The sequence below is a fragment of the Eulemur rufifrons genome, chromosome 17, assembly GCF_041146395.1.
Source record: "Eulemur rufifrons isolate Redbay chromosome 17, OSU_ERuf_1, whole genome shotgun sequence".
Lineage (NCBI taxonomy): Eukaryota > Metazoa > Chordata > Mammalia > Primates > Lemuridae > Eulemur > Eulemur rufifrons.
The window spans coordinates 91,470,959-91,497,937 of NC_090999.1; the positions used below are offsets into that span (position 1 = coordinate 91,470,959).

The 26,979-nt window shown below is 45.3% G+C and overlaps 1 protein-coding gene across 1 annotated transcript in view; it reads right to left on the reverse strand.

The window, feature by feature from the left end:
- The window catches only part of MARCHF3 (membrane associated ring-CH-type finger 3), a 135,154-nt gene that overhangs the window by 11,583 nt on the left and 96,592 nt on the right, over nucleotides 1-26,979 (reverse strand). Inside the window, exons 2-3 of the mRNA XM_069492289.1 lie at nucleotides 23,096-23,339; nucleotides 20,096-20,300 (exon numbers count right to left, since the gene is read on the reverse strand). Of these exons, the coding sequence (XP_069348390.1) occupies nucleotides 20,096-20,300; nucleotides 23,096-23,283 (393 nt within the window). The 5' untranslated portion in view covers nucleotides 23,284-23,339. The remainder of the gene's footprint in view (nucleotides 1-20,095; nucleotides 20,301-23,095; nucleotides 23,340-26,979) is intronic.

A 26,979-nucleotide genomic window follows, 5' to 3' on the forward strand; every position in this document is an offset into this window, starting at 1 on the left:
GGCCCTCAACACATCTGCTATAGATAGCGTGCACCAACACACCGACCTCATTAGCTAAGACTTCCCCTTCCTTTGTTTTTGCTTGCGAATTCTGGATACATTTTATTAAAACTATTTAGTACTTTACTTATCTGTGTGACCCCTGACATTACCCAATGAAATGACTCAGCTATGGGAGGACATAACCAGGAATCACTATTTATCTCTGTCCTGTGCAAAATAAACGTGTGAAGACAAACTAGGAACTATGATGCTTGCTCCCAGTTCTCTGTTTTCTAATTGTTCTTTGGTCTTCTATATTCCCGAAATGTTTCTAGGCCATTTTATATGTCCATGATCACCCAATAACATGCACTCTGTATCTTATTAATGCTTTTTTGGGGGGCGGTGCTCAGCTTACTCTTTGTTTGGTCTGGTTCTGGTCATACTTAAACATGGAGTTCTTTACATAGCTACTGTTATGTTAAAATGTGTATTTTCTTCAAAACCTCAAGTTACTTTTATCTCTTACACAGATGCAAGCCTGAGAGCAAGACCAGTGGCAATCATCTGTTGTCGAGAAAAAAAATTGCCCTTGGCCATGGTGAGAGCTACTGAGTATCCAGATACTTTGATACAGCATATTTATACAAGCAGAGTTTACAACAGAGAAAATCTGATGATAGCTTAAATTTCCAGCAAAATGGTATTGTCTAAATAAATTGTGGAATTTACGTCAAACAGAATATCATATAGTAATTTCAAATGAAAAAGAACATTTTGTATTTATTGACATGATATACTGTTGAGCAAAAAAAAATTCTGGACAGAATGTATAGTATGATTTTGTATATGTCATGATCGATTTATGCAGACATAGACATTTACATTTACATAGACACAGACCAGACGGTACCTGGCAAAATAGTGGCTATTCTTGATGGTGGAATTTGGGCAGTTTAAAATTTTTTTGTATGCATTTTCTTGTTTTTCTAGAATGAATGTGGGTTATTTTTGTTAAAAAAAATGTATATATAAAACTTATGTATAAAACAGAGAGAGAGAGAGAAACAGACATGCACACAGAGCGAGAGAGGGACAGAGGAGGGGGGCGGGCAGGTGTCTAGCTAGTGCACAGCAAACCAAGCAGCAACGAGCTGTGGCCGGGGCAGGCTCAGTGTTAGAAGCTTGGAGGTTTTTACGCGTTATCTCGCTGAGTGCCCACAACAGTCCCGTGCAGGGGTGCTCGCAGTATCCCCATTGCGTAGACGCAGACACCAGGGGGCAGGAGGACAGATGGCAAGCGGGTACCAGAGGTGAGATTCACACCAGCCTCACTTTTCTGCTCCTTGCTTTCCATATTGATAGTTTCTTTTTGCACCAAATGGCATTTGCATATGTATGTGTGCATGTGTGTGTACACTAGGTTTTTGCAAATTTTCAGCTAGGTGGGACACAGTTAAGTCCTGCTGCTTTATTGGGTACATCTGGTAACTGAATGTTTTGTTGGCTGGCCAGGATGTTATTATCATGGTAGTTTCATAAAATTTTCTTAGGCTGCTGTTCTGTTGTATATTAATTCTTTTACCAAACCACAGTGAGGTCCAATTTCTGGGTGTTTAATCTCAGCTATATTATCATGCATTTTGGCTTAATTCATAATAGACAAAAGGTTGATCTCCTCAATTACTGTTCTATTCCATTTCTAGCTCTACTATGCCTTCTGCCTTTCTTAGCAGTTCTATTCATTAGATCAGAGTATTATCCCTATTCTGCAGTCGCACCCTCATCTCCCAAGCATTCAGCAAAACGCAGGCAGGGGCAGAAGGCAGGCTTGTTTGTGTGCCCGTCTCCCCACTCGAGCTCACCTTCACATCACTGGTGTCCAGCACTGTGCTAGGCGCCTAATGCTGAGGGAATGACAATAGCTTATGTCTCATCAGCCCTTACTATATGCCAAGCACTATCTTATTCGCTACATGTAATAATTCATTTACTACTCCCCAATAATCTTTGAAAGAGGCATCATTATTATCCCCACCACTTTATAGATATAGGAAAATGGGGCACAGAGAAGAAGTTGAATAACTCGTCCAAGACTGGCCTTGGCTTTGGTCCATGTAGTCTGGCTCCAAAGACTGTGCTCCTAACCACGCTGCTCTATCCACATTCTTAGTAAGAAATGGGGTCAGAGAGGGGGAGGAGGATGATCACACTTTAACTGTTCTTATCAGTACAAGAAGAAATATTTATTTACTGTGGTTCCCTGGGTGTGAGATACCAATTAATGTATCCTGTCATTTGCAAACAGCTTTTGCAACTAAAATGCCATTCTTGAAGAGTCTTTAGTTGAACCTAGTCTTCAGCTTTGAAAACCAAGGTCAGTGATGAAGAATACCAGTACCAACTTCTGTGGCATCTTTCCCCTGGTAGGCCCACCCGTACGGCTGCCAGGGGCTCTGTGGGCAGCGCAGGGCACCCTTCCCACCTCTTGTTCTCTGGTTCCATCAGAAACATGCAGCAGACAGAGCTTACGATGACGAACTGCCTATTGTTCTGCGGAGATCTCAGTCTAATCACTAACTTATTCCTGAACCGTGAGGTTGACCTATTCTTGGAAATAAGTATAACAAGCAAGCAAACCAGAAACCCCAGGGTCACCAGCGCCACAGGGCCTGAGGCAGTAGCGGGAAGGCGGGCAACACTCTGTGACCAGTGGCGCGCGCCACTCACTGGCTGTAAATGCACGTCTAAGGCGAGCCGGCACCAGTGGCTGCTTTCAGGGTGGGTTAACTGTGGGTTTGGATCTAATGACAGTGTCAATGTGTTAAATCCCTTACTGGTGTGGGGGCAGGGGGTGTAGAGCCACAGAACATCGGGTTCTGTCTCCCAGGCTCTGAGTCAATCAGCTTAAATCCCCAAGGGAGACAGGACACGGTGCAGGTCAGTTTGTACTAGAACCAGATTATACTCTGGTGGCTAATAGCTCTGATCGATTACAACCTCCCCCATGAATCTCCTTAATGAGAAACCATCACGAGAATGAAAGAAACTGATAGAAGGGAAACCATAGCAGATGTATGGAGCCAGAAGGAAAAAAAGAGAAGGCACGGTCTCACAGTGTTCACTCACGGGGTTTATCTGTCCGAGTGTCTCCTGTTAACCTGACACGTGGCAGCCTCAGTAACCAAGCGCTTGCCTTTCTTGGGATGGGTCTTATTCTGGAAGCTCCACACAGTCCACACTACATTGTCTCACTGGCCTGGGGAGCCGAGATGCTCCGGGGCCGTACAATGATCCGAAGGTAGGCGGCAGGTCCCTTGCATGACTGAAAACTGAAGGTGAAACCCGAAAACCATGGCTTCCAGTTAACTGGAAACAAAGCAGGGAACGAAAACAAACTCCCACCAGTGTTTTACAGCTCTCACTCCAAAGTCTGTCAGTGAGTTTCCAAGACGGCCAAAGTGGGACTGAAGGGAATTCTGACTCCAGGGGCCCTAAGGAGATGCTTGCTTCAGCTGTGCATGGAACCAGGCTTGCAGCAATGCCCCACGAACAAGAACTTCACAGAGGGTTTGCTCAAGCCCTGGCCTCACTGCAAAGCTCTAGACAGACGAATTCAACAACCCACTCAACATCTCTTAGATGACTAACAGGCGACTCAAACTTGATTTGTCCAAAACAGAACTCCTGATTAGCACGTACCTCACAAGCCTTTATTTCCCATCCTCTCTGTATCAGTAAGTGACGATACCATCCACCCTGTTACTCACATCCTGTTTCTCTTCTGTCTTTCCCCACACATCTAGCCCTTCCGTCGGTCCTGCCGGCACTACCTTCAACGTACATCTGGAGTCTGTCCATGTCTCTCTGCCCACTGCTGCCACCCCTGTCTGGGTCACCGCCATCTCCTACTTGGGAGGCAACAGCCTCCCTACTTCCACTCTGGCCACCCTCCAGTCCAGTCCCGAAGCAACAGTCAGGGCGAACGTGTAGAAATACTAATCAGACCATGTTGCTGCTTTGCTCAAAATTCTCCATGGTCAGAATAAAGTCCAAACTCTCTACCTGGGACAAGGCCTGGCCTCGTCCTCTCCCACCACTCTGACCACGTCTCCTGCCATCTCTCTCCCTCCATTTTCAACTTTCACACGAGGCTGTCCCCGTATGGGGAACAGGCTTTGCCCATATTCTTCCCTGGCTGGCTTCTCATCACTTAGGTCTCAGCCCCAATGGCACCTTCACATTGGAAACACTCCTTGCCCCTGTGAACACTACCCGGCTCTATTTTCTACGGAGCACACGACGCTCTCTGAAATGACGCTATTTCTTTAGTTGTCTGCTACCCACTTCAATGAAAGCTCCATGATGACAGGGCTTCATTTCCGTCCTTCTCGTGTACCTTGAGCTAAGAGCAGTGCTGGAACACAGTAGATGCTTAATGAAAATGAATGAATAAGCATCTGAGAGGCCAGCAGCCCTGACCAGAAATGATTATAGTATTAGTTAGACTCGTTAAATTGATTGGAAAGGAGAAACTTTTTGTTGGTGTTTAAATAGCAAGTCAAATTCATTGCTTTTAGCCTTCGAGACTAGAGATAGCATTTCTTATATGTTGCTCTTTTTTAGGTTTCCAAGAGAAATATCTACACATTGCTTTGTTGATGAAAAACCTGTAGTTTCTAGTCAAGCTTTTTTCCTAAGATGTAAATACGCGTGGACTGCCGTCTATGTTCCCACAGGTTAGGAAATAGAATGAGAAGTCCAGTAAATTAGTCAAGACCCTTTCTGTTTTAGCCACAATTACTATATTTTTTTCCTAGAAGAAAAACACCTTGAAATAGTTGAGAAAAGTACAATACCAAATGTCCATTTAAAACTTTTACAACTTCAGATCAACCAAAAATATGTGCTGAGCGCCGAGGACATGCTAGATGTTCCTGCTGAATTCAACAGCCCCGGGTGCTGCTGTCTGTCCCAGCTTGGACTGGGACACTAAGGCTGGTGAGGTTAAGGTGCTTGTTCGAAGTCACATGGTGGAGGAGCCAGCGGTTGAAACTCCCAGCCTGATGCTCTCGCAGCACTTTCTTCCAGCGTGCTTTTGCACTGCATGGAACCTTGATCCTGAGTTTTGCTCACTACCGCAATGACTAAAGTCGGAGAAGCAGCAACATGCAGGGCATGAAACTCGGGCTTGGGCAGGGACGGGACACTTTGTCCGGCTGCCCCAAATGCCGAGTGACCTTTATTAAGTTCTTTCACCTCTCTAGAGGAGCCAATGATGGGAGTTTCCCTCACCGAAGTGAGGATGGTATGGCTTTTTTTTTTTTGAAACAGAGTCTCACTCTGTTACCCGGGCTAGAGTGAGTGCCGTGGCGTCAGCCTAGTTCACAGCAACCTCAAACTCCTGGGCTCAAGTGATCCTCCTGCCTCAGCCTCCCGAGTAGCTGGGACTACAGGCATGCGCCACCATGCCAGGCTCATTTTTTCCATATATATTTTTAGTTAGCCAGATAATTTTTTTTTATTTTTAGTAGAGACGGGGTCTCACTCTTGCTCAGGCTGGGCTCGAACTCCTGACCTTGAGTGATTCCCCCCGCCTGGGCCTCCCAGAGTGTTAGGATTACAGGCGTGAGCCACCGCGCCCGGCCTGATATGGCTTTGAGAGAGTGGTGAAGGAGCCTCTCTAGTCACCAGAGCGACACTACAGAACTCTCACATCCCCACTGTTGTTCAAAACGTCAGGCTTGACTCACGAGCCTACGCATCACCCTTCAGGCCGACCTTCTGAGCGCCAGGCTTGTGTGCCCAGCTGCGTACTCAGTACCTCTCCGTTTGTGTCATAACCGTCTCGCATGTTACAAGGTTCATGATGGGACATGGAGTCGCCGTCCACCACCCCAACTCATCTACAAACCGATGCCTCTCTCAGGGTGGCCCACACCAGCATGTGGCAACACCAACACCTGGTGGCTCTTGTAAACAACCGCAGTACCACGCTTATTTCTCCCTTTCTTTGTCCCCTTGCCCTCTATAGCCAGTCTATCAGCACGTCCTGTCAGTCCTTCCAGAATACATCTTGAATATATTCGCATCGTGTGCTTTCTGGCGCCACAACTCTTTTCCAAAAGGCAAAAGATGGCTACCATGTAATAGCCTCCTTACTTTCTCACGCTTCCATCCCTGTCATCCTGGAATCCAGTCTCTACAAAGCAGCAAGATCATGCCACCTCTCTCGGTTAAAATCCCCAGTGGCTCCCACCACACTCAGTCCCACACCTTACCATGGCTTATACAGCCTGCATGGTTTAGCCCCGGTGTTTATACCCTGGAGTCCATGAGGAGGATTCATGGGGTCTATGATTTTAGATGAAAAAAAAAAATCATTATATTCACAACCTCTAATTGAAACATAATATTCCACTGAGTCATGCATAAAATCTCAATATTTTGTATCACATTACAACTGTAGTGATATCTTGCAATATCACTACTTCAAAGTTAGTTATTAGATCTGCTATAAAATGTGTTAATAAAGAAGAATTTACATTTTGTATTACAGTTTTGCCCTTTGAATATTTTGATAGCTATATTTTAATGTAATTGGCTTCCTTTGTATTACTATGTATTTTATCTTGTGCAATTAAGAACACGATTCTGGGCCAGGTGCTCACACCTGTAATTCTAGCACTTTGGGAGACCAAAGCAGGAAGATTCCCTGAGTCCAGGAGTTGGAGACCAGCCTTGGCAATGTGGCAAGACCCCATCTCTACAAAATATAAAAAACTAGCTGGGTGTGGTGGCTCATGCCTGTAGTCCTAGCTACTCCGGAGGCTGAGGCAGGAGGATCACTTGAGCCCAGGAGTTTGAGGTTGCAGTGAGCTATGATTGTGCCACTGCACTCTAGCCTGGGCAACAGAGTGAGACCCTGTCTCTTTTTTCCAAAAACAAAAACAACCCACAAACAACATGATAAGATTCTGAGAAGGGATCCCATAGGCTTCAACACTGCCAGAGGGTCCACAGCAGAAAAGTTAAAATAGCTCAAATCTAGCTCCTTTGATCTCTCACACAATGCTCCTCGGCAGCGCTTCTTCCTGTTTCAGAAACATCAAACCAGTTCCTGCCTCAGAGCCCTCACAGTGGCCGTTCCCTCTGCCCGGAACACTTGTACCACGGCTGGCTCCGCCTCATTTCCCTGTGAGGGTCACTTCACGAAGATGGGCCTTCGCAAACCACCATGCACATACCCTCACCCCAGTCATTTTTTACAGCGACTTGTTTATTCCTTTACAACTTTTGTCACTATCAGAAATAATCTTGTTTACTTATTCACTTGTTCATTCTGTGCCTTCGTCCCCGGTAGGTAAGCTCTATCAGTACATGAGATTCTTCTATCCTGTCCACAGCTACGTGCTTTATCAAGCACAAATATTAGCTGAAGAAATTAATACTTCCAAACCAGAGGATCGCTTTGGTAGAACTCAGACGAACATAACTGAAACACATACATACATAAGACCATGCACTTGGACTCTTCCCATCAAATACAGTAACTCTGGCCACGTGCACACGCATAGCAGCGACTTGGCATTCACAGCTGCGATGTGGCTAAAGCTTCAGTCAGATTCAAGGACACCCTGGAGATTTCTGATGCTCCCTGGAAGACTTAGGCCAATAAGCCAATTAATGGGCTATAATGCTCCATAAATACTATATTTATGTTTGGGACATTATAATTTGCCTCTGATATTATTTAAACAAATGCAACACACACTCACACCAATGGTTTGAAATTTTCCAAAGATGAGATTAGCAGCATAGCAGGATTAGATGGCAAAATAATTTTATATTAATATATTCATATCCACTTTCAACTTCAGATAGAAGCATCATCTCTAATGGGGATCATCTCTAACAATTTTAGAGCATCACTGGTAGAAGTGACCACAGCCAAATAGAGATTGCCTATCTGAAATATAAGAAGATACTGCAGAATTATGTGACATATGCAATTAGTGTAAAGTCAGAAACATGACAAGTGATAACCAAGAGAGGATGGAAAGCAAGGAAATAGAACTTTCCAGAAGAAATGGACAAAATGCATGATGCCAAAAGTAGAAACTATTCCCTTTGGGAACAATGGATTCATACTGCATAGTCTCTTATAAACACAGATAGCATCTCCCTTCCCCGATCCTTCTTCATTTCAGCTCTTACTGGCCCTCGACCCTCCAGGCCGCAAGGTTCCTGGTGCCTGGTTCCCGGGGTAAAAGGTACCAGGGCAGTGTACCAAGTAAAAGCCCCAACTGGAGCTCTGGACAAAAGCTGAGAATATGATGAATAACACGAATAAGAAGAGTAAATTCCTGCTTCCAGAACTGAGGCTATTTAGAGGAATAGAGAGGGAGAAATAAAATTCAAAACCAGGTGCTCAGAATGGGCCCACGCTTACTAATCTGTGCCCCTCAGGGGCAGTGAGAACGCGAGTAAGGAAACTGCCCACGCAGAGTGTGCTGGAGGGGGCCCAGCGAAGCCCGGCCCGTGTGAAACACGGGACAGAACTGACTTTCTCTCCACATGCTCCCAAGGTGAGCAAGCACGGGAACACCTTGAAAAAGGGGAAAGTTTCTTTTCCATGGAAGGACCACGAGAATAGAGGAGCTTTCAGAGTCATGTCCCTACAGTCCAGCGTTTTGCTGCCCGAAAGGGCCCCAAATATTTAGGAGGGCCGGGCTGACCTGGCCGACACTAGGCACTTCCTAGCAACTAAAGGATTTGGACTCTTTCAAGGATCCACTTGAGGCAGTGGCTTAAGTTCATGAGCCATGGGGGTGGTGGTACCTCCTTCTTTTTGTTCAAAACTCTCTGTCCTCTAATTTCAAAGGGAGCCCACCACTACTCAAGTAATTTGGAACATGTTACGAATTCCATGTTCACATTGTCTAAGCTGTTCGTGATTTTCAAGAGTTCAGACATGGCCCTCACTAGCATCCTCACATCTAGAGTAAAGAGTCTCTCCCTTTCTGTCCAGCCATCTATTTTTACTGCTCCCTTGACTTTCTGGGTATCCTTCACTGGGTACGGTACCCAGAATATCGGATTACCAGGTGAAGACTCGCCCAGTGTCACATGATGGGAGGGCAATGCTTTCTATTTTGATAGTATCGTTTTCCTTGATTATGCTCAATGCTTGTAGACCATTTTACCGCAAAATTCTGGAGTTGGATTCAGAGACGACTTTCTTAAGAGGTAAGGGGCAACAGCTCAAATGACATGGGACTGGCGTTTACAGAAGGGTGAGCAGGGGCGCGCTGGACAAACACAGTTGCTGTCTGTGGGAAAGCTCTGCTCCAACTGGGAGACACATACACATTTTTAGCTTGAGTGAGCCTCAGACATGTGACCCCAGATGTCTCCATGGCAGAACCAAGCCAACCACGGAAGAACTCAAGTTAATAACTAGCCAGTCTCTACATATGTGCATGACTGAATCACCAGCTTTCCCTTTAAGACTAGCAAATCATATCCACTGTGGTGGTATCCAGAGAAGTGTAATGTGGCCTTCTCATGGAAGAGGGAATGTGCAGTGAAGCTGGATGCTTCCCTTACTTTTCACACTTAAGACATTTTAAGGGTAGAGGAGACACTTCCGGAAAATGTCTGTGCTCCCTTGTAGTTTATGTAACTATCTTTCTAGATCAGGGTACTTGACTTAGGGTAGCGGCTTCAGAAAACCTGTGACCCCTTTGAAACTGTATTTGAACACTGGATGTCTTTGTATTTCAGGGCAGAGATTCAAGCTTTTATCAGATTCTCAAACACATCTGAGACCCAGGAAGGAGCAAGAAGCACTGCTCTGGAAGTTCTCCCTGCACTGTCTGAAGACCCTCCTTGGTCCAGTCCACTTTTCTGGAGGTTGATAAATTTAAGAATTTGGGCAGTAGGATTTGATGCCTTCTGAGGATCATCAGTTTTCCTTAAGCCCTGACAAACGTCGCCCCCAAAATAAAAAATAAAAAAATCAATGTATGGTACAAAATGAGAGATTAAAAAAAATTAACTCTATAGTTTTGAATAATGTATGACAGTAGAATCAAGGAAGCAACCAAATTGCATTAATGGGCTTGAAGGAAGAAAAGGGCTTTTACTGAGCAAGGATGGCAAAAATTCAGATAATATAAAAAAATCAATGTATAAATGATTTCCATAAGATAGAAGAGTAAAAATGAACAGGGTTTCATCGTATGAACTGTGACAGGAAGAAAACCGAACTTAAGTAAGGGACTAAGCCATTGACAACTCTGGGCCAGTTCCCTCATTTCTAGAATGGAGATGGTTAAACCCACAAATAGGAGAGTGAAAAAGTGCCTAGAACAGTGGCACAGGGCAAGGCCTCAGGCAATGATAGCTAGTAGCAGAAGTAGTAGTGGTTGGATGCTGAGAAGGAATCAGAAATAAAAAGTGTAAGTATAGCAAGAAAGGTAAAGATACACTTGCTATAAAATCTGAGACTGGACCTTGCAAATATTATGCTAAGCGAAATAAGCCAATTGCAAAGTACCACATACTGTAGGATTCCATTTATAGGAAATGTCCAGAATAGGCAAATCCATAGAGATTGAAAATATTAATAGATTAGTGGCTGCCTAGGGCTCGGGGCTGGGGGCAGGGAGGGAAGATTGCAGAGTGAAGGCTGTGGTGTACAAGGTTAATTTTGGGGGTGATGAAATGTCCTAAAATTGTGCTGATGGTCATACAACTCTGTGAAAATACTACATGGCATTGAGTTACACACTTTAAATGGTGAACTATATGGTATGTGAATTATATCTCAATAAAGCTGTTCAAAAAATCTGAGCCTGGAAAACCCCTCGGTTAAAAAGAATCTGAAGTATCCTGGAGATTTCCCTACAGAAACCCTCCATCTTGCACAAATTCCCCTACGTAGGTGTTTCTTTTTGCCTTGCCACATCTTCATCTAATAGGGTGATTTTTCAGATATGTATCGGGCATGTCTTACAAACAGTTGAAAATGTATATATTTGGATAAATGAATAACTTCTGGGTTTCAACATTAAAGTCATAAATTTTAAGCAGATGAGCCAGTGTGTAGAGAAACATTAGAGCCATTCATTACTTCCATCTCTCATGCCTTTTCTCCCATCATCTACTGCAACATAACGCAAAGGGCAAGCCTTCGGAAGTAGGTGACTTGTTAGGGAGGGCTGCATTATTTTGTAGGATGGTGAATATTTTCCCTTCATCTCCCAATTTCTGCTTTCACTGACTCTTCCCCAATATCAGTCCTTAAATGCCTACAAATTCTATTTTACAACTTTCCTGCTGCTCCTACATGCCAGCACTTCACATACGCTATATTAGCCATTTGAACCTAAAGCACTTTGAACCTCACTATTTATTCCAACTTTCTGTTTCTAATAGCATCACTGGAGGTGAAGAAATGATACAATAATGAGTAGAAAATATTTCATTTTCTTCTTGTAATCTGGCCTCAATCTTCACAAACAGATCCTTAAATATTTTCTTACGTGGCACATCTAAGAATTAAATCTGCTTTTTAATATTCCAAACTAAAAGCTTAAAAAGCTTTCCCCCCCCATCTCGTGTTATACAAGCACAACATAACTTTCTTCTTACATATCCATCACAGTGTAAATCTATTCCTCTAACTCTGTAATAATGGATTGCAAAGAAACAGTTTTATCCCAAACAATCTCACAGGGTTCCTATCTCTTGGAGAATGAAGGCGCACTACAGAAATACACGTTCCATGGAAAATGGAGGAGGAAGGCAAAGCCTGAAGACCCGACAGGGGTCTTTTCTTATCTTTCTCCAAATCTGTGGCACCTGTCAAAAAAACTGAAGCAAAGCACCGAGGCAATGATACAAATAATTCAAGAGAAAAACCAGTATTTTCCTTCAAGGGTTGCAAAACACAGTTTACCAGCCTGAATTATCTCAATGATGGTCTTAAAGAAATTTATCTCACAAGTGTGTATGGCCACAGTATGAGTGATTAACCTTCACGGCCATTCATGACAGGAGGGAAAAGGCTCTTAACAATTTTGAGTTTACCAGGCTTTCTAATGACATCTCTCCCTTAGGAGAAATCTCAGAGGAAATTGGTGACATAATGAGTCAGTAAAATGAAAACTCAAATGCAGAGAAAGAATAACCACATGAGAAGAAAAAAAAGCCCCTTGGAAATGAAGAATGATTTTTCTGGCTTCTGATAGGGTGTTGTAGCCAAAAGCTTTGTTTCCCAACTAGACTAGAGCACAAAGAGACGCAGAGAGGAAATGCCACTCTGCATCCCAGCACTCAATCTGGCACAGCTCAGGATTTTAATAGTCTTTATTTTTTAGAGCAGATTTTGGTTCACAGCAAAATTGAATGGAAAGTACAGAGAGTTCCCATATGTCCCTGTCTCCCCCCATTCAAACAGCCTCCCCTACAGCAATAGCCCGCAACAGAGGGGTACATGTGTCACAACTGATGAACCTACATTGACACATCATTGTCACCCAAAGTCCACAGCTAATGTCAGTGTTAACTCTTGGTGTTGTATCTTCTGTGGGTTCAGGCGAATGTATGATGGCATGTATCTGCCATCATAGTACCACGCAGAGTAGTTTCAGTGCCCTAAAAATCCTCTGTGCTCCTCCTACTCATTCTTCCCTCCCTGCTAACAGCTCTGGATTTAATGTCAAGAGGAACCCGGGGCTTTAATCATAATTTTTTTCATCACCTCCTTACTGAAGTGCATCTAGTCTCTTGGAAAGGCTGGGTATGGGCAAAGAGGCCCCCTGCTGAGTGTGCACTGATGTGTATCGATGACCAAACGAAATAAAGTACTTTAGAGCCAGAAAGGAAGAAGCCAGGTATGATGGTTTGAATGTTTGTGTCCCCCAAAATTCCTGTATTGAAATCCTAACCCCCAAGGTGATAATATTAGCAGATGGGCTTTGGGAGGTGACTAGGTCACAAGGGTGGAGGCCCCATGACTGAGATTAGTGCCCTGACAAAAGAGGCTCCAGAGAGCTTGCTTCTCCCTGTTGGACGTGAGGACACGGCAGGAGGCCGGCAGTCTGCAACCCAGGAGAGGGCCCTCACGAGAACTGGACCATGCTGGCACCCTGATCTTGAACTTTCCAGTCTTTGGCACCATGAGAAATACATTTCTGTTATTTATAGGCCACCCAGTTTATGGCATTTTGTCATAGCAACCTGAATGGACTAGGACACTAGGTAAGGTGGAAAGAATGTGGACTTTGGAGCCAGAAGAACCTGGATTGTTTTTATATCTTCTCCACTTCCTAGCCCTGAGGCTGAAAGTATTTCAGATCAGTGAAGAGTGACTTAATGTCTCTGAGTCACAGCTTCCTTATCTACTAAAGGGGATAATACCTTTGTTATTATGGGGACCTGAGACATTGAAATAAGATGATTATATAAAGTATATATATAGCATGCAGTATTTTTCCCTTGCCTAGGAAATGAGTAAACATAATTTAAGAAGGAAAAAAACTTTGAGGTGTAAGCATCTTAAAGATAAACATAGATGGACTCAAAATAAATTAATTAACGCCCTGGACAGGAGTCAAGATCCACGCCTATGCTGGAAATGGAGTTCTCGGCACACATAGGCGTAGCAGGGTGTTATGCGGTGAATAGACACCACCGATCTCCCATTGTCCAACCGAAGCTACTTCTCCATTCTGCTCATTCATTCACAATTGATCATTAGGCAGCATTTAACTGTAATCATGTATTGCTCACACTATTTCTCAGCATTATTTATTTAAAGCTCTGTGTTCGTTCTTTGGAGTTAAAAGTCATTTGTTGACACTTAAAACTGAAGAGGCTTGTGGAGGGCTGGCAGAAGCCCTCAGCAGGGAGTGTTATGCATATTCTATAGCTCTGCTTCTGAAATCTGCACCAGGGATTCTACAATTTATGTCTCCTCTCAGTTCAACCAGGTGCCTTGTACCTAGCACAGGGCAATTCCTGAGTTAATTATGCCTTGTTATTTCGGGCAGGACTTAGGAGAAAGATGATTACCAGCTATAGTCATTCAGTGACATTTCCCTTTTCCTCTCTCACTCCCCTTTACAAAGCTCTCCTGCCAGCAGCCCAGGGACACCTTCACCTCCACCATCACCCTAACACCCATGTAATAACTTCTAATTGTCTGCCTTTCAAAGAAGTGAACCCTTTGGCAGTCAACATTTGCTGTACTGTTGGTTCTTACATTTGGACTTAGCTGAAAGGGTCCAGAATCTTTCAAGATTATGTCTCATTTTGTTGACTTCTCTTATTCTTGGCCCAGATGTGCTTAAGGAAAACCCAGCTGAATACCTAGGGATCAATTAGAGAAGATACAGCCATGTTCTCTCTGCCCCTATGAGGGATGTGGCTCGCAAAATGCTAACACTTGTTAATTCTGCGTAGCGGATACACACCTGTCTGTTATATTATTCTTTGTCCTCCTCTGTAATTTTTAGAATATAGCTTAAGATTAAAAAAAGCTATGTGAAACGATTCTTAGTGTTTTGCATCTTTGTGTCTCTGCACATAGAAGTCCTCAGACGGAGAGGCAAAGGGAACTGCTGTTCGGAACATGGATTCTCACGTGTGTTCCAACCCAGGTCCACTGTAAGGATCAGTGCAATAGAAATACTGGAACTTGGGTGTGTAATTCTTTTCGTGCATGGAACGGGAGTTTCCCTCCAAATTAATCCCTCACAGCCGCGGATGGGCTGCGCGCACGGGCACTGAGCAGCGAGCTCGCTTCCATCTGGCACGGCCGTGTGAACACTTCGGTTGGCTTGCTTTTTTAATGAAGTGATTTTAATGAAGCAAGCTGTGAATTTAATAGATACCTTAAAACAGCTTCCTTGTAACTGAGCTTTAAGTAACGAAGTGACGGCCAAATTAGCCACCAAAACCGGAGGGAAATTCAGCGCTGGACAACTGCAGGATCAAAGCTTGCTGGGGTTTGGCCATCAGACACGTCGTCTCCACTGCTGGCACAAAGCATGGTGCCACACGAGTCTACGTGCCGGCATGGTGGCCTGATGGAAGGCCCACTCGGTGACCTTTTCGGAGGTCAAGAATGTTCTCGGCCAACACCAAAGCTTACTCAAGTGTGAGGCATTACAACCACTGATATCCTCACCACTGTCCGTGCTAGTACACTGTCTCTTAGAGGCTCATTTACCTTGTTATTTTGAATCAGCCACTTTGGCTCACTTATAATGTGGGGACAATAGGATAATAAGGTTCAGTCTATAGTACCCTGAAAGAAAGATGTTGGTAGAAAGAAAGGTACATAGTATTAGAGAACTCTTTTAAAGGTGGGAGAAATCACCCAAGCCCGGAACCCCAGCTATAAACGGCAGGCAGGTAATGCAAGGTCCCGAAGAGGGCCGGGTGGCTGTGAGCTAAAGGCAAAGCCTGGGGGAACTGGAGAGACCATGTCCCACCTAGAGGCATTCAAAGTACTCAACTAAAAAAAAAGTACTGATCCAATACAACACACCTATCACGTGCTGTGATTATGGTTTGTCCACCTGACTCACTGGGCTATGCTCATGGGCTGGAAGAGAGAAGCTGTCTGCCTTCCTAGGAGGCGTGGAGTGGTGGTCCTCATGCCTGTGAATCTCCTGGGATGTAATTTCCTCATTATCCCAATGCTACAGGGTTTGCTGATGAAAGTGGATACTCAAAACAAAAAGCTCATGTTTTTACTGAAATGAATGTCAAAAATCAAAACAAAACCCACTACAATTAGAGTCCAGCAATGTCCACACCTAAGTCTGATGCTAAATGAAGTCCTGAATCTGTTAAACAGCAAGTACCAAGGTACAAAGTGGTTTCTCCACAGCAGTTCAACTCTGCTCCCTGCTGTGTAGCTGGAGATCACACTAGATCCAGGGCACACTTTAAAACCATTGTCCTCCTGTGACTTAAACAAGAAAAGATTCATAAATAAGAAAGTTTGAAAAAATCTTCAATCTTTATCTCCCTAGCTTTACATCCCATTATTCTAGGTAACTGATATGTGTGAAAACACTTTCTGTTTCAATTTAGCTAAACCTCTGACTCACAGGGAACAGCTTTTAAATTGTTCACACAATTCTTATCAATCAGCTAGTTCTGTGTAAAGGAAATAGGAATATGGAAACCTAATCACTCCCTCTGTGAAAAATCGCCATGTCTCCCAGATCAGAGGAAGATCAGACTCTAGAAAGCCTCTCCCCTAGACTTCCAGTTGCCTGGCTGTCATTTTAATCACAACATTGTTGAGCTGATCTGTAACTTCATGAGTTTTCCAGGCAAGGGTGGATGTCACAGACACATGTCCTAGGAAGGCCTAGTGGCAAACACTCCACCACTAGAGACCGATGTTACAAGCACGCTATATGCACGTGGTAACATGGGCTTCCTTGGCAAACTGGCCAATCGGAAATGCTATAATGGCACGAGGCTGGAGTGAAGGCACACATTTTGGGGGAACAAGTCATAGTATTTTTATTGGTTGGCTGTGTTTTACCCTTCATTATAAATAGATGGTATCAGAGTTGAAATTACAGAGAGAAATGAGGAAAACTAAAAATGAGCTAGAGGGAGACCATAAAACCACCCAGACCAGTCAGTGAATTCGTTTATGGTTGGTGGATATCTATTTACTATGTTCTACTGGATCATTATTCTTGGAGATAATTCATCTTACAAATTGCCACTGGGTGCAATCAATAAGAAATACACAGGCTTCATGAGAAAAGCGCCAACTGTGGAGGTAGGAAATGCATGGTTATATCTGCTCTTCCTGTTTGCTATGTAGATTCGAATGCTTTCCTTTCAAGCTCTGCATGGACGTGGCCTTGTGATACTTGTAGTAGCTGGACTGTAGTGGAAATTCATCCACATCTGACTAAACTAGATGATTACAACGTAGCTCTCTTGGGTTGGAACTAGCTCTTGTTATACCAGCTTACTTTGCATCAAGAAAATATTTAGGGTAAAAGAGACTAAATGGATTTAGACTGGCCATGTAGGTAAGTAGCCAAGGTAGGCAAGTAGGAAGATAGGTAAGAAGACAGACAGATGGGGACGCACACATACAATCAACTTATTGAGGCCTAAATTAGGTACCATAAATGTACCCATTTTAAGTGTAGAATGTATTTTTTTACACAAGAACTTTTAGCCTAATAGAGACCATAAGATGTCATAGAGAGTTCCTTGCTCACCCTCTTCCTCAGCGAAGCTCAGAGAAACTGAGCCAAGCCACACAGATGGCCACACAGATGGTCAGAGCCAAAGTGGGGAGGGGATGCCCAGTTTGGAGGTTCTAATAAAAATTAGCCCATTGATTTGGCCATGATGAGTAGAGACTCACCCTTCTGGGGGGAGAGACAAGACTTCACATGGCAGCCTGAGTATATACCACAGCCCTGGTTCCTGACCAGCTAAAAATGAACATCCGCTGCTGGCTGCAGAGAGGAAGAAAAGGAAGTGAAGGAGAAGTGTCTTAGGGACGGCGACATACAGGGGGACAAAGGGTTATGGTGAACGAGGGACTGGAAGGGTTTACTGAACAGTGGAAGTCTGAGGTGTTAAAAGTAATTCCAACCAACGTTAGCGTCTAGATGCTGACAAATAAAATTTATAAATGACTTTTAAATTGCTTCCTCTAGTAACAAGAGCGGTTATTGTCACATTGATTTTGAAATTAAATGTTATGGAATTTTCTTGCTTTAATGAGAAGGCAGATCCAACTGGTAAACAAAGTAATGATTAAAGCAATTAAAAGAGTAAAAATGAGAAATAAAGTAACAACATTCCTAATCTTTAACCCAAATAGGCAGGTTTTGCTGATTTACTAAAAAAAAAAAAAAAGATGCATGTTTATCTCGAGGTGGAAAAGTCAATTACTAGCGTCGTTTGCTTAAAACTCGGCCCGCACCTGGTTCTCATTTGTCCTCCAGCTGAGAAACCAAAGACAACTTCTTTTATTGTGGTCCGACAGCAAGTTCATTTCGCCACTGGACGATCAAACGGCCAGCCTTCCCCAGCTTGGGAAGGTTTGCCTTTCACTTTCAACTTGTTCAATCATCATTAACTCCGAAAATTGTCACATTCCATTTGTGCAATGAAAATGTCACCACCGGTAACCGTTTGGGTGAAGTTTTTGTAGGGGAGGCCCTAAATCTTGTAGAGCACCTCACACATCCTCAAGGTCATTTGCCTTCTTTCCTTGTTTAATGACAGTTACCTAAGATCCTGGAGTCAGTCTGTGACCCAGCATCGGTGACTTTGAAGACCTCTCTGTGTGTGGGGACACACTACTCCCTCTGAGACTGAAAGGGCTCACTGGGTGACTCGACACATGCATGCTATCTGAGAAAAACTAGGGCGAGTGCACGCGTGTGTGCGCACACGCATAGATACACGCACGCACAGGCGCTCATGCCCCTCCTGCGCTGCAAATTGTGTGCACACACTGGAGTTTTTACCGAGCAATAGGAAAGGTCTTTGCTGAGCAGACGCTACTAAAAAGCCCGCTGGACGGAGCCCACCTAACAGCAGCGTCCCCGCTCCGAGCAGCCCGCTGCCCTGGAGGGGCTGCAGTGTCAAACTGGGGAGGTTCCAAAAAGCTTCTGGAGAGGAGAAACAGGCTTCTTTTTATTTTGCCACTGGGCTTGAGAAATCTTGATCCCTGTTGTTAATTATTTAATTATATTTCCCCCTCTGCAGAGAAGTTCTGAAATGTTCAATCCCAGCGAATCTGGCACAGGGCCAGATTCCCGGCGGGAACACTCCAAATAGGAATTTTGGAAAGTGGCTGTCAGGTGGCAAGATGGCTAAATTAAGAGGTCACTTGGTCCAGACGCTTAGGAAAAGCAGAGAGTCTACTGGGGCTAGTCGAATAAATTTCGTGCCATTTGGCAAGTAAGTCATAGCTAAACAGGCCCCAGGTATAGGCCCTGATTGAATTTTCAAGGTGAAAACTAAGAGAATGTATGTACAGAGCTCTCCAGAGTCTCACGTGCTTAGGCATTAACACACTTACTAGACACTCTCCAAGAAGGGCTTCTTGATTTCCAGGACTAGTTTTAATCCCATGGTTTCACCAGGTTAGCTGCTAAAATAAGGTCTGGATTATAGACACAATATCTTGGCCCCTTTCAGCCAGCTCTAACTCATAATATTAATATATCAGAATATTTATTATTGCTAGTACCCAATTTTGAATCGACTAGTAGAATTGGAGGGCAGGAGAGAGGGCAGAAATACTCTAATGATTTTTTTTCCAATTCTTCTGGCTAATACCAGACCAGACCCTGGGTCTACTGAAAAATCATGTGTCTCCTAAAACATGAAAGAAGATGTCTTGCCATTTTAATGGCTGGGTTACAGCACCACCATTTAAGAAAAGAGATTCCAGTACTAGGTTATTAGCTGAAAAAAAGTTTGTACAAAATTTCCCAGGAAAGGTATTTTTATTCAAACACTTGCATATGTGCCCTGTATTCTTTTAAATGTTTTATATATATTAACTCCTTTAATCCTTATAGAAAGTTCAAGAGGCGAAGTAACTTACCCAAAGTCACAGAACGCAGGAAGTCTGGGCCTGTATCATACTATGCAGCTATATTTTTTCACCAAGATCTCTCAGAGGGATAGGCAACCCAAATGCTCATTTACCTGTTGCTCCATGTTGGGCAGATGGTGTGCAAAGAGAAAAGGGGTCTATTTGTTCTGCTTTACAGGGATTGAAAAACGGAGATCAAGTCTCTAAATTGCCCCTTTTCCTTACACTGATTTCTTCTTCTACTTTCTTGTCTCCACCACTGTGGAGGTCACCCTTGTGCTGCTGGATCCTGAGGGAGCTATCCTCTCCGTGCCTCTCTCTCTCTTCCGCACGTGCACACGCACACACAGACACACACACACACACACACACACACACGCAGAGCTATTACCGTGCTTCAGTGAAGCTGTACAGGGTTTGTGATCCGGGCATAAAAGCAGACATCATTTGCTCATTAGAGCTAAGTTTTCAGGACGTGCCCCACTTACTGACCTCCACTAACGGCCTGGGTTTGCGCTCGACTGCAAACCTGAAGTGGCAGAGTTCACAGTAGCTGGTGTTTGAGGACGACAGCCAGTGCTCCAGGCAGCTCCGATGAATTGTCCCCAAGGTCCCCGTACATTCACATGGAGAGAGCAAGTCCTCTTGGCTGCTGCCCTCATGGCAGATCCTGCACATCGGCCGGTCGTTGAAGGGGCTGCAAGAGAAGGAGGGGGCAGCTGCTGGTCACTGGGCTGGAAACCACTGCCGTGTGGATGGCCGCTGGCTCTGGTCCTTTGGTCCCTCCCCAGTGGCAGCTGCTTTAAGATCCCTTAGATCCACACTTGACCGTGGCAGTGGGGCAGGTGGCCCGGGGCACTCCAGAGCACGCGGGCCATCTACTTTCTACAATACAAAGAAATAGGGAGCGGCCAGTATCAAAGTAACCAGGTGTGGCCCAGGATCAAAGTGAGTAAAAATGAGCAATATTTTATTTTTGTCTTGAATATAGATGTAGTTCAGGCGAAGAACTAATCAAAAAATAAAAAGCCATCCTTCACCATTAAGAACAGAAATTGTTTTGACATGACAAATTGCACCTTTTGGACCAGGCCAGGACACTTTTGTACACCCAGAGGTCCCTTCGGTTTCTCTTTCTGATGGGGCAGGAGAACGAGAGGGGGGCAGGTAGACAGGTAACCAACAAGCAAGCCCGAAGCTGCCACAAAGACCTGCAGTCTGAGCCAGAGCACAAAGCCGAGCGGTGGACGGGGCTTTGAGGTTTCACAGGACGCTCTCTGGGATGCCAAAGACACTAAACTGAAAGCGAGTAATGAGCGTGTCCTGCCGAGGTGGCCTCAGCCCAGAGTTCTGCCTTTAATCTGGAGGCGCCACTCCTGCACACCTCGCGAAGGCAGCACCCGCCATCAGCGGTTGCTGCCGCGGGCTCTGGACTCCCGCTGGCTGGGCTCAAAGCCCAGCTCCGTTCCTCACCAGCCGGCTGACTTCGGGCAAGAAACTTCACCTCCCTGTACTTTAGCCTCCTCATCTCTAACGCAGGCACAAAGAATGGTCATGGTGCCTTCCTCATTTGGTGACTGTGAGGATGAGAAAACACAGTCCAGATTAGAAGCTTAGAAGAGAGACCAGCACATAGTAAATGCATAGTTAACGCTAGCTATTGTCACTTGTGGAATAACTCAGGCCAAGGAAAATCAAATCACTTGGTCCTCATCACGTAAGTCGTGGCGGATGGAAAGCCCGACTGAGATGGACTCAGTTCTCCGTGGGTGCCCCGTCCTGTCTGGGAACCATCCCTCTCTGATCGATGTCATCTTACGTTGCTTTGCTGTTCTTTGTTGGGTATTAGATTTTAAAATATGTCATCATCATCTGTGACATCCCTACGACCAGACTCTTTACCTACCCTCCCCTGTCTCTCCCCGGGTCCCCCCAAAGATGACGGTGACCCAGGCCAACGCCCCAGTACACCTAAACACCATCTTTGATCCAGATGGAAGCACTGCTGCTCCCCTGGGGATGAATGAAGGCCACGAGGGGACTAGAAGAGGAAAGGACCCCCTCCCACTCGCCCGAAAGACCTGCTGTGCTCAGGGGCGGGAAGAGAAAGTTGACAGAGGTGACTTTTTTCTCTCATGATCCCTGGCTTCCTTCATTCACGTGGGGCCTGTGGAACTCTGAAACCTTCTGGTTTACATTATCGTGTGGTGGGAGAGCTGGTACAAATGCCCGACAGACAGACAGACAGACACACACACACACACACACGCTGGCTTTCGGGTTTCAGCCATGCCGACCGCAGCCTGCTCTTCCTGAGCAGATGAGCTGTCTGATGGCTGCTGATGGCTCCAGTGCCCCCGTCTCAGCTCACAGAGCAACAAGGATGCTCACGGCCTCATCGTGTTCTGAGTCCTATCCACTTGTTAGAAGTTCTCCAAGACGAGAAAAATTATATATTAAATAATTTTCTATTTCTTTCCTTTGCAATAATAGCTGCACAGATTGTAAACAGAAGGCCTATGGGCAAGGATGGGAGTCTGAGTCCGCGTCCGAGGGCCACCACGTCCAGGCTGCGGTGCTGGCGGGAGTCCCGCCATAGGCACATGCATCTGTGGGCCTGTGTCTGCACCAGAGGGGGAGATGGTCACTGAGACCCAGGCAGCGCTAACCCTAGGGGGCAAGTCCAGAGTTGACACGCATTTCACATTCATGGGTCAGAAGTCCCACTTCCCCGTTCTGAAAAAAAGCTAGAGAAGCCAAGGGCCACCCATCAGCCTGGCAGCCCCAGCCCGGCTCTGCCACGGGGCAGCAACAGCACAGAGGAGGCAACGTGCTGGCCGGGACAAGCACCCTCTGAGGTGTTCAGGGCCTTCACTCTTGCTCTGGTTCACCCCCCGGAAGGCACAGAAGGCTTTAACAGCAGCACTTCATGGAGCAGGGTGTGCGTCGTGGGTCAGAAGTGGGGGCCATGGCGGCTGAAGGAGGGAGCGACAGAAGAGACCCTTACAGGGTGAGAAGAGACCCGCCTGGGAAGCAGCCCTGACGGTGCTTCCATCGGGCCGTGCCAGCCAGCAGGCACACCAGGAAGGTCACTTCAAAAGTTTTGCTCGCAAACCTAATCACTTTAGGAGCCTTATTCACTCTATTCTAATGGGGCTACCTCTGTTAGTTCCTGGAGACCAGAAGAGCGCGATTACCATAGCAATGCCAAAACCACAAACGTAAAGCAAGCAGCCCCGTGTTTTGCGGGATCCTTCCCCTCCTGGCTCTCTGCAAGTGTGACTTTAAGGGGAAAACTCAACAAGGTGAATTTCAGCTTTATATCCTATAGAAGCAGCGATGACAGAACTCATGGAGTCGGTTTCTCCCCCAGCACCTCCTATCACCTGACACAAAGACCTGAGCACTAATTACATTCCCTTTAGCATTTTCCATCTGACAGAGAGTTCTCTGGATCAATTACAGATTCATTTATTTTAACTGTGGTACTACCTCTGGGTGGCAAGAGTCCGCACTACTGTGGACAGCAGCTGCCCGTCCTTGGCTGAAACTTGCATGACATACTGCGGCTGCCCGTTCACCAGGCTGCCACAGTCCTCCACCGTCTTCACCACGGGCGCAGCCGAGCTGGTGCAGTCTGGCAGGACTTCGGGCAGGTGACTGCAGCGGCTGGTTGTCATGGTAACAGACAGCAATTACTCTGCTAATGGCTTCCACATTCATACAGGATTTCCATCTAAGAGAGATCAGAAAACAGTTTACTTGGGCAGGGTGGTTAATCGAAATGGAGAATTACGGGCCACCAACATCATCATGTCGTTATTTAATATAAATAACAGGGGTGGCCTAGACACGGCACACTATCTTGTTACCATTTAATACAAGTGTGCATGCGCGCGCGCACACACACACGCAAACAGTCCACAGGAAACAGTGGCTGTGGTTATGAACAAGACAGCAAGCACGTCAGTGTGTATAAACATTTAGGAGCCCTGCTTTCCGAGAGGGGCAGGAATGATGGCTCCGAGGCCTGGATGGGAAGAGAAGATAAGCAGTTCCCCCGCTCTGGGCCAGAGAAGCAATATGTCTTTGTTGACACTCTTTGAAAGTTACTAGAATCATTATTAAAACTGTTTGCAACTATTTTTTCTGGTAAGCAATTTGTTCTCCATGCAGCTTCATTCTGAGACACTAAGGCTAAAAAAAGAGAGAAAGAAGGCAAAAAATGAATTTGGCCAAGTAGCACATTCTAGGACAATGTTTGCTAAACATGAATCATTCAACTACTGTACCAGCTTTCTGACTTCTGCTATACCTGTGCCCTGTAATACAATTTTCTACTTAGTATGTCTTGAAAATTAACTTCCTTTAAAAACTTAACCTATTTTAGCTTTGTTGTAAACAAAGTTATTCAGGAGATGATGAATATGATGACCTTGTCTCCTTTTTTTTCTAATGGACATTAAAATAAATACATTAGCATTGATATTTTTGTTTGTGTACTAGCTAAACTCCAGGGGCACATGCATCATCACAGAGAAACACACAGGCGAACATAAGAAAGTGATGAATGAGACCTCTCTCACCAATGACAAATAATCCATTAATAGTAAGGGCCTGACCTCCCTGCCACATGGTCTGCCACATAAACTTCGAGGGATTATGTTCTTGATCTGTACGGTGCAGGCTTGGTCTGACCTCACATTCAAAGCACTCAAACCCACCAGAGTGAGGAACCCCACTGTATTCAATAAAAAGTCAGGGTGTGATGCATAAGAAATAGAGGCTTTTACAAAAACCTGCAGGAGGATTCTGTCCAGAGGTGAGATGACACAGTTCCGCGGCCCACGTGCGGTTCTGCCAGCCCGCCCAGCTCGAGCTCCTGAGCCCGAGACACGGCCAGATCGGCTGACGGACTGAGCTCGCTTCAATAGCCAGTGTGGGTGGCCAAGGCCTCAAGACTAAATAAATGAAAATCTCGCCCTCCCCACAACCCCCAACCCTAAGGAGGTTTCTAGAATTCCTCAAAGGGTTATTTTCTCCCAGATATTTGTCTCTACTTATTACATTTTTCTTGATCTCTATAGGTCTGGAAAGCAAGATCTTCCCAACTTCCAGAATATTGTGCACCCACCGGACGTTCCCTAGGCGAGAACACAGTGTTTCCAGATGAACTTGAGCTGACAGTTTCCCTCCCGACAAGCACACGTCAAGCAGGCCTGATTGTCCAGGACAACTGGACGTGACTGCCATCCCCTGCTTGCTACCGAAGCGTCTGGCCGGCCTCGTGCCAGCAGCCTCCCTTCCCACCCTCGTGGGCTGGCTCGAGTCCTCTCAGGGTCTGTCTGCCCGCGCCCAGCAGCCTTCGACCCGCGGTGGGGAGAGGGCTGCGGACACCAGGCCCTTCCATGCCATTCTCATGACCATAACACTGGACATTCAGGGAACACAATCAGACAGTTAGCTGGTGTAGGGTATGCTTTTGCTGTTTAAACAGGATTTGTTGCTTTTAAAAGAAATATTGCAACAGCAAGAAGTACATAGTGTGTTATCAAAAGTACAGAAAAGCACAAAGAAAACAATAAAACTCACTCATAATCCCACCATTCGGATAACCACAGTAAATTTTTGGGGGTAGATGTCTTTTTAATTTTTGAAAGAGTTGGCAGGGTGGAGTTGATTTGTAGCTGGGGCCAGATAATTTTTTTCTTTTTTTAACTGAATTAATTGTACCTCTAAAGCCAAAGAACAAAAGGATGTTAAAAGACTATCGCCTTCTAAAACTGTGTATAACTCCCCTCTGCTGGCCTGCCCTTACAAAATCCCATTGACATGATTTTAAATTCTCATAATGCCTCACAGTCACAAAGTGTAACTTCCTGGCACAGCTCTCTCGCTTCACAAGGCAGCCATAGATTAAGAGCCAGGGGTGTGTTGGCAGGAAAAGCAGACACAGTGACCTTCTTGCCGCATGGAATCATTATGTCTGGGTGCACTCTGAGAGTCTATTTTCGGGTTTTGCATAACTCCAGCTCAGAGTGCCAAACGCTCCCTCCCTATACTTGATGGAACTGGAAGGAGGTGAAGAGGGGGTGCACAGAGTGTGTGACGGGACCAGGGATGTCAGTAGCTAGGCTGCCCTTAGTGAACTGCCTGTCACCCAGGCATGTGATGTCCCTAAGTTCACTCACCTGTAACCTACATTAAGTTCTCATCAAAGGAAGTAGTTCTAAACGAATGACCTAAATCCACAATAAAATGCCCTTAAAAATATTCTTGAGGCAGAATTTCCCTTAAACTCATTTTATATATGTAATTTCACTTCTGGATAGTATACTTCATTTCATTTCTTTTCTCATAGGCAAAAGGGATATTATCTGATACCTGACCAGTTTATTCCATTTGCAGTGGATACTGGGCACTGAGTTCAGCATAAAGGCACAAAAGGCTCTACCTTGCCTTCCCCTATGAACAAGCCCTGGTTCTTTCTCTTGGGACGTCTCTGCAGAATCCTGCATCCAAGATCCTCTAAGCCCTCACTCAATTTAGGACCTCACTGAAATGATATTCCAGTCTAACACTCCCTGAAGGATGCACCAGCGTGTCTGCTCTATACCACACACCAGAATAACCTTAAGATACTATGGCTGGCATGCCACATGAATCCCAACAGCTCTAAAAGACCATGGCCTTGAATTAAAAATGGGGTGGGAGGGATTACATACAGCATGAGCACCTTCGATCATGGTAGGGATGGCTGAGTTGGTTCCAATCCCAGAAGAGTGGATCTAACCACCTACTCAGGTGTAGGAGGAGGAGAGGGAGCACATTCTGCCCTGATCTCAGTGAAAGGCAAGCCCAGAGGCTGCGATGCAGGCAGGAGTGGGCCCCCAGGGCTACATGCACCAATTGGCATGCATATGTTGCACCTGGGGCAGTGACAAATGGCCCACTGCATTTTCCTGTCTCATTCAGAGCCACCTGGGAAAACAGCAGGCTGTTGCCGTGGATGCTAGAAAGAGCTGAGCTGTCGGTTTGCCGCCTAGCACTGGTATTCCACTGATCTTTCTGTAAAATTTCAAGCACCATTCGACTGCTTTCTTATCCATGCCGGTGCACTGGGCTTGTGGAAAGTAATTCCTAGTCCACCCAAGAATTCTTCTCTAGGTGATTTCTCAGGGCAAAAACATAACGCTGGGAGGGAGCGGTGTATATGTGAACTTGAAACCTCAAACAGCACTGGTAGGACAGGTCCTTTGTTGGCCAGGCTCAAAATCTTGTACAATTTCTTTCTCAGGCTGAGAATAATACATGATTTGGCACTGGCCAAACTCAGCTGCACACAGTGGGAAGAGCGGGAGTAGGTGGACGAGACG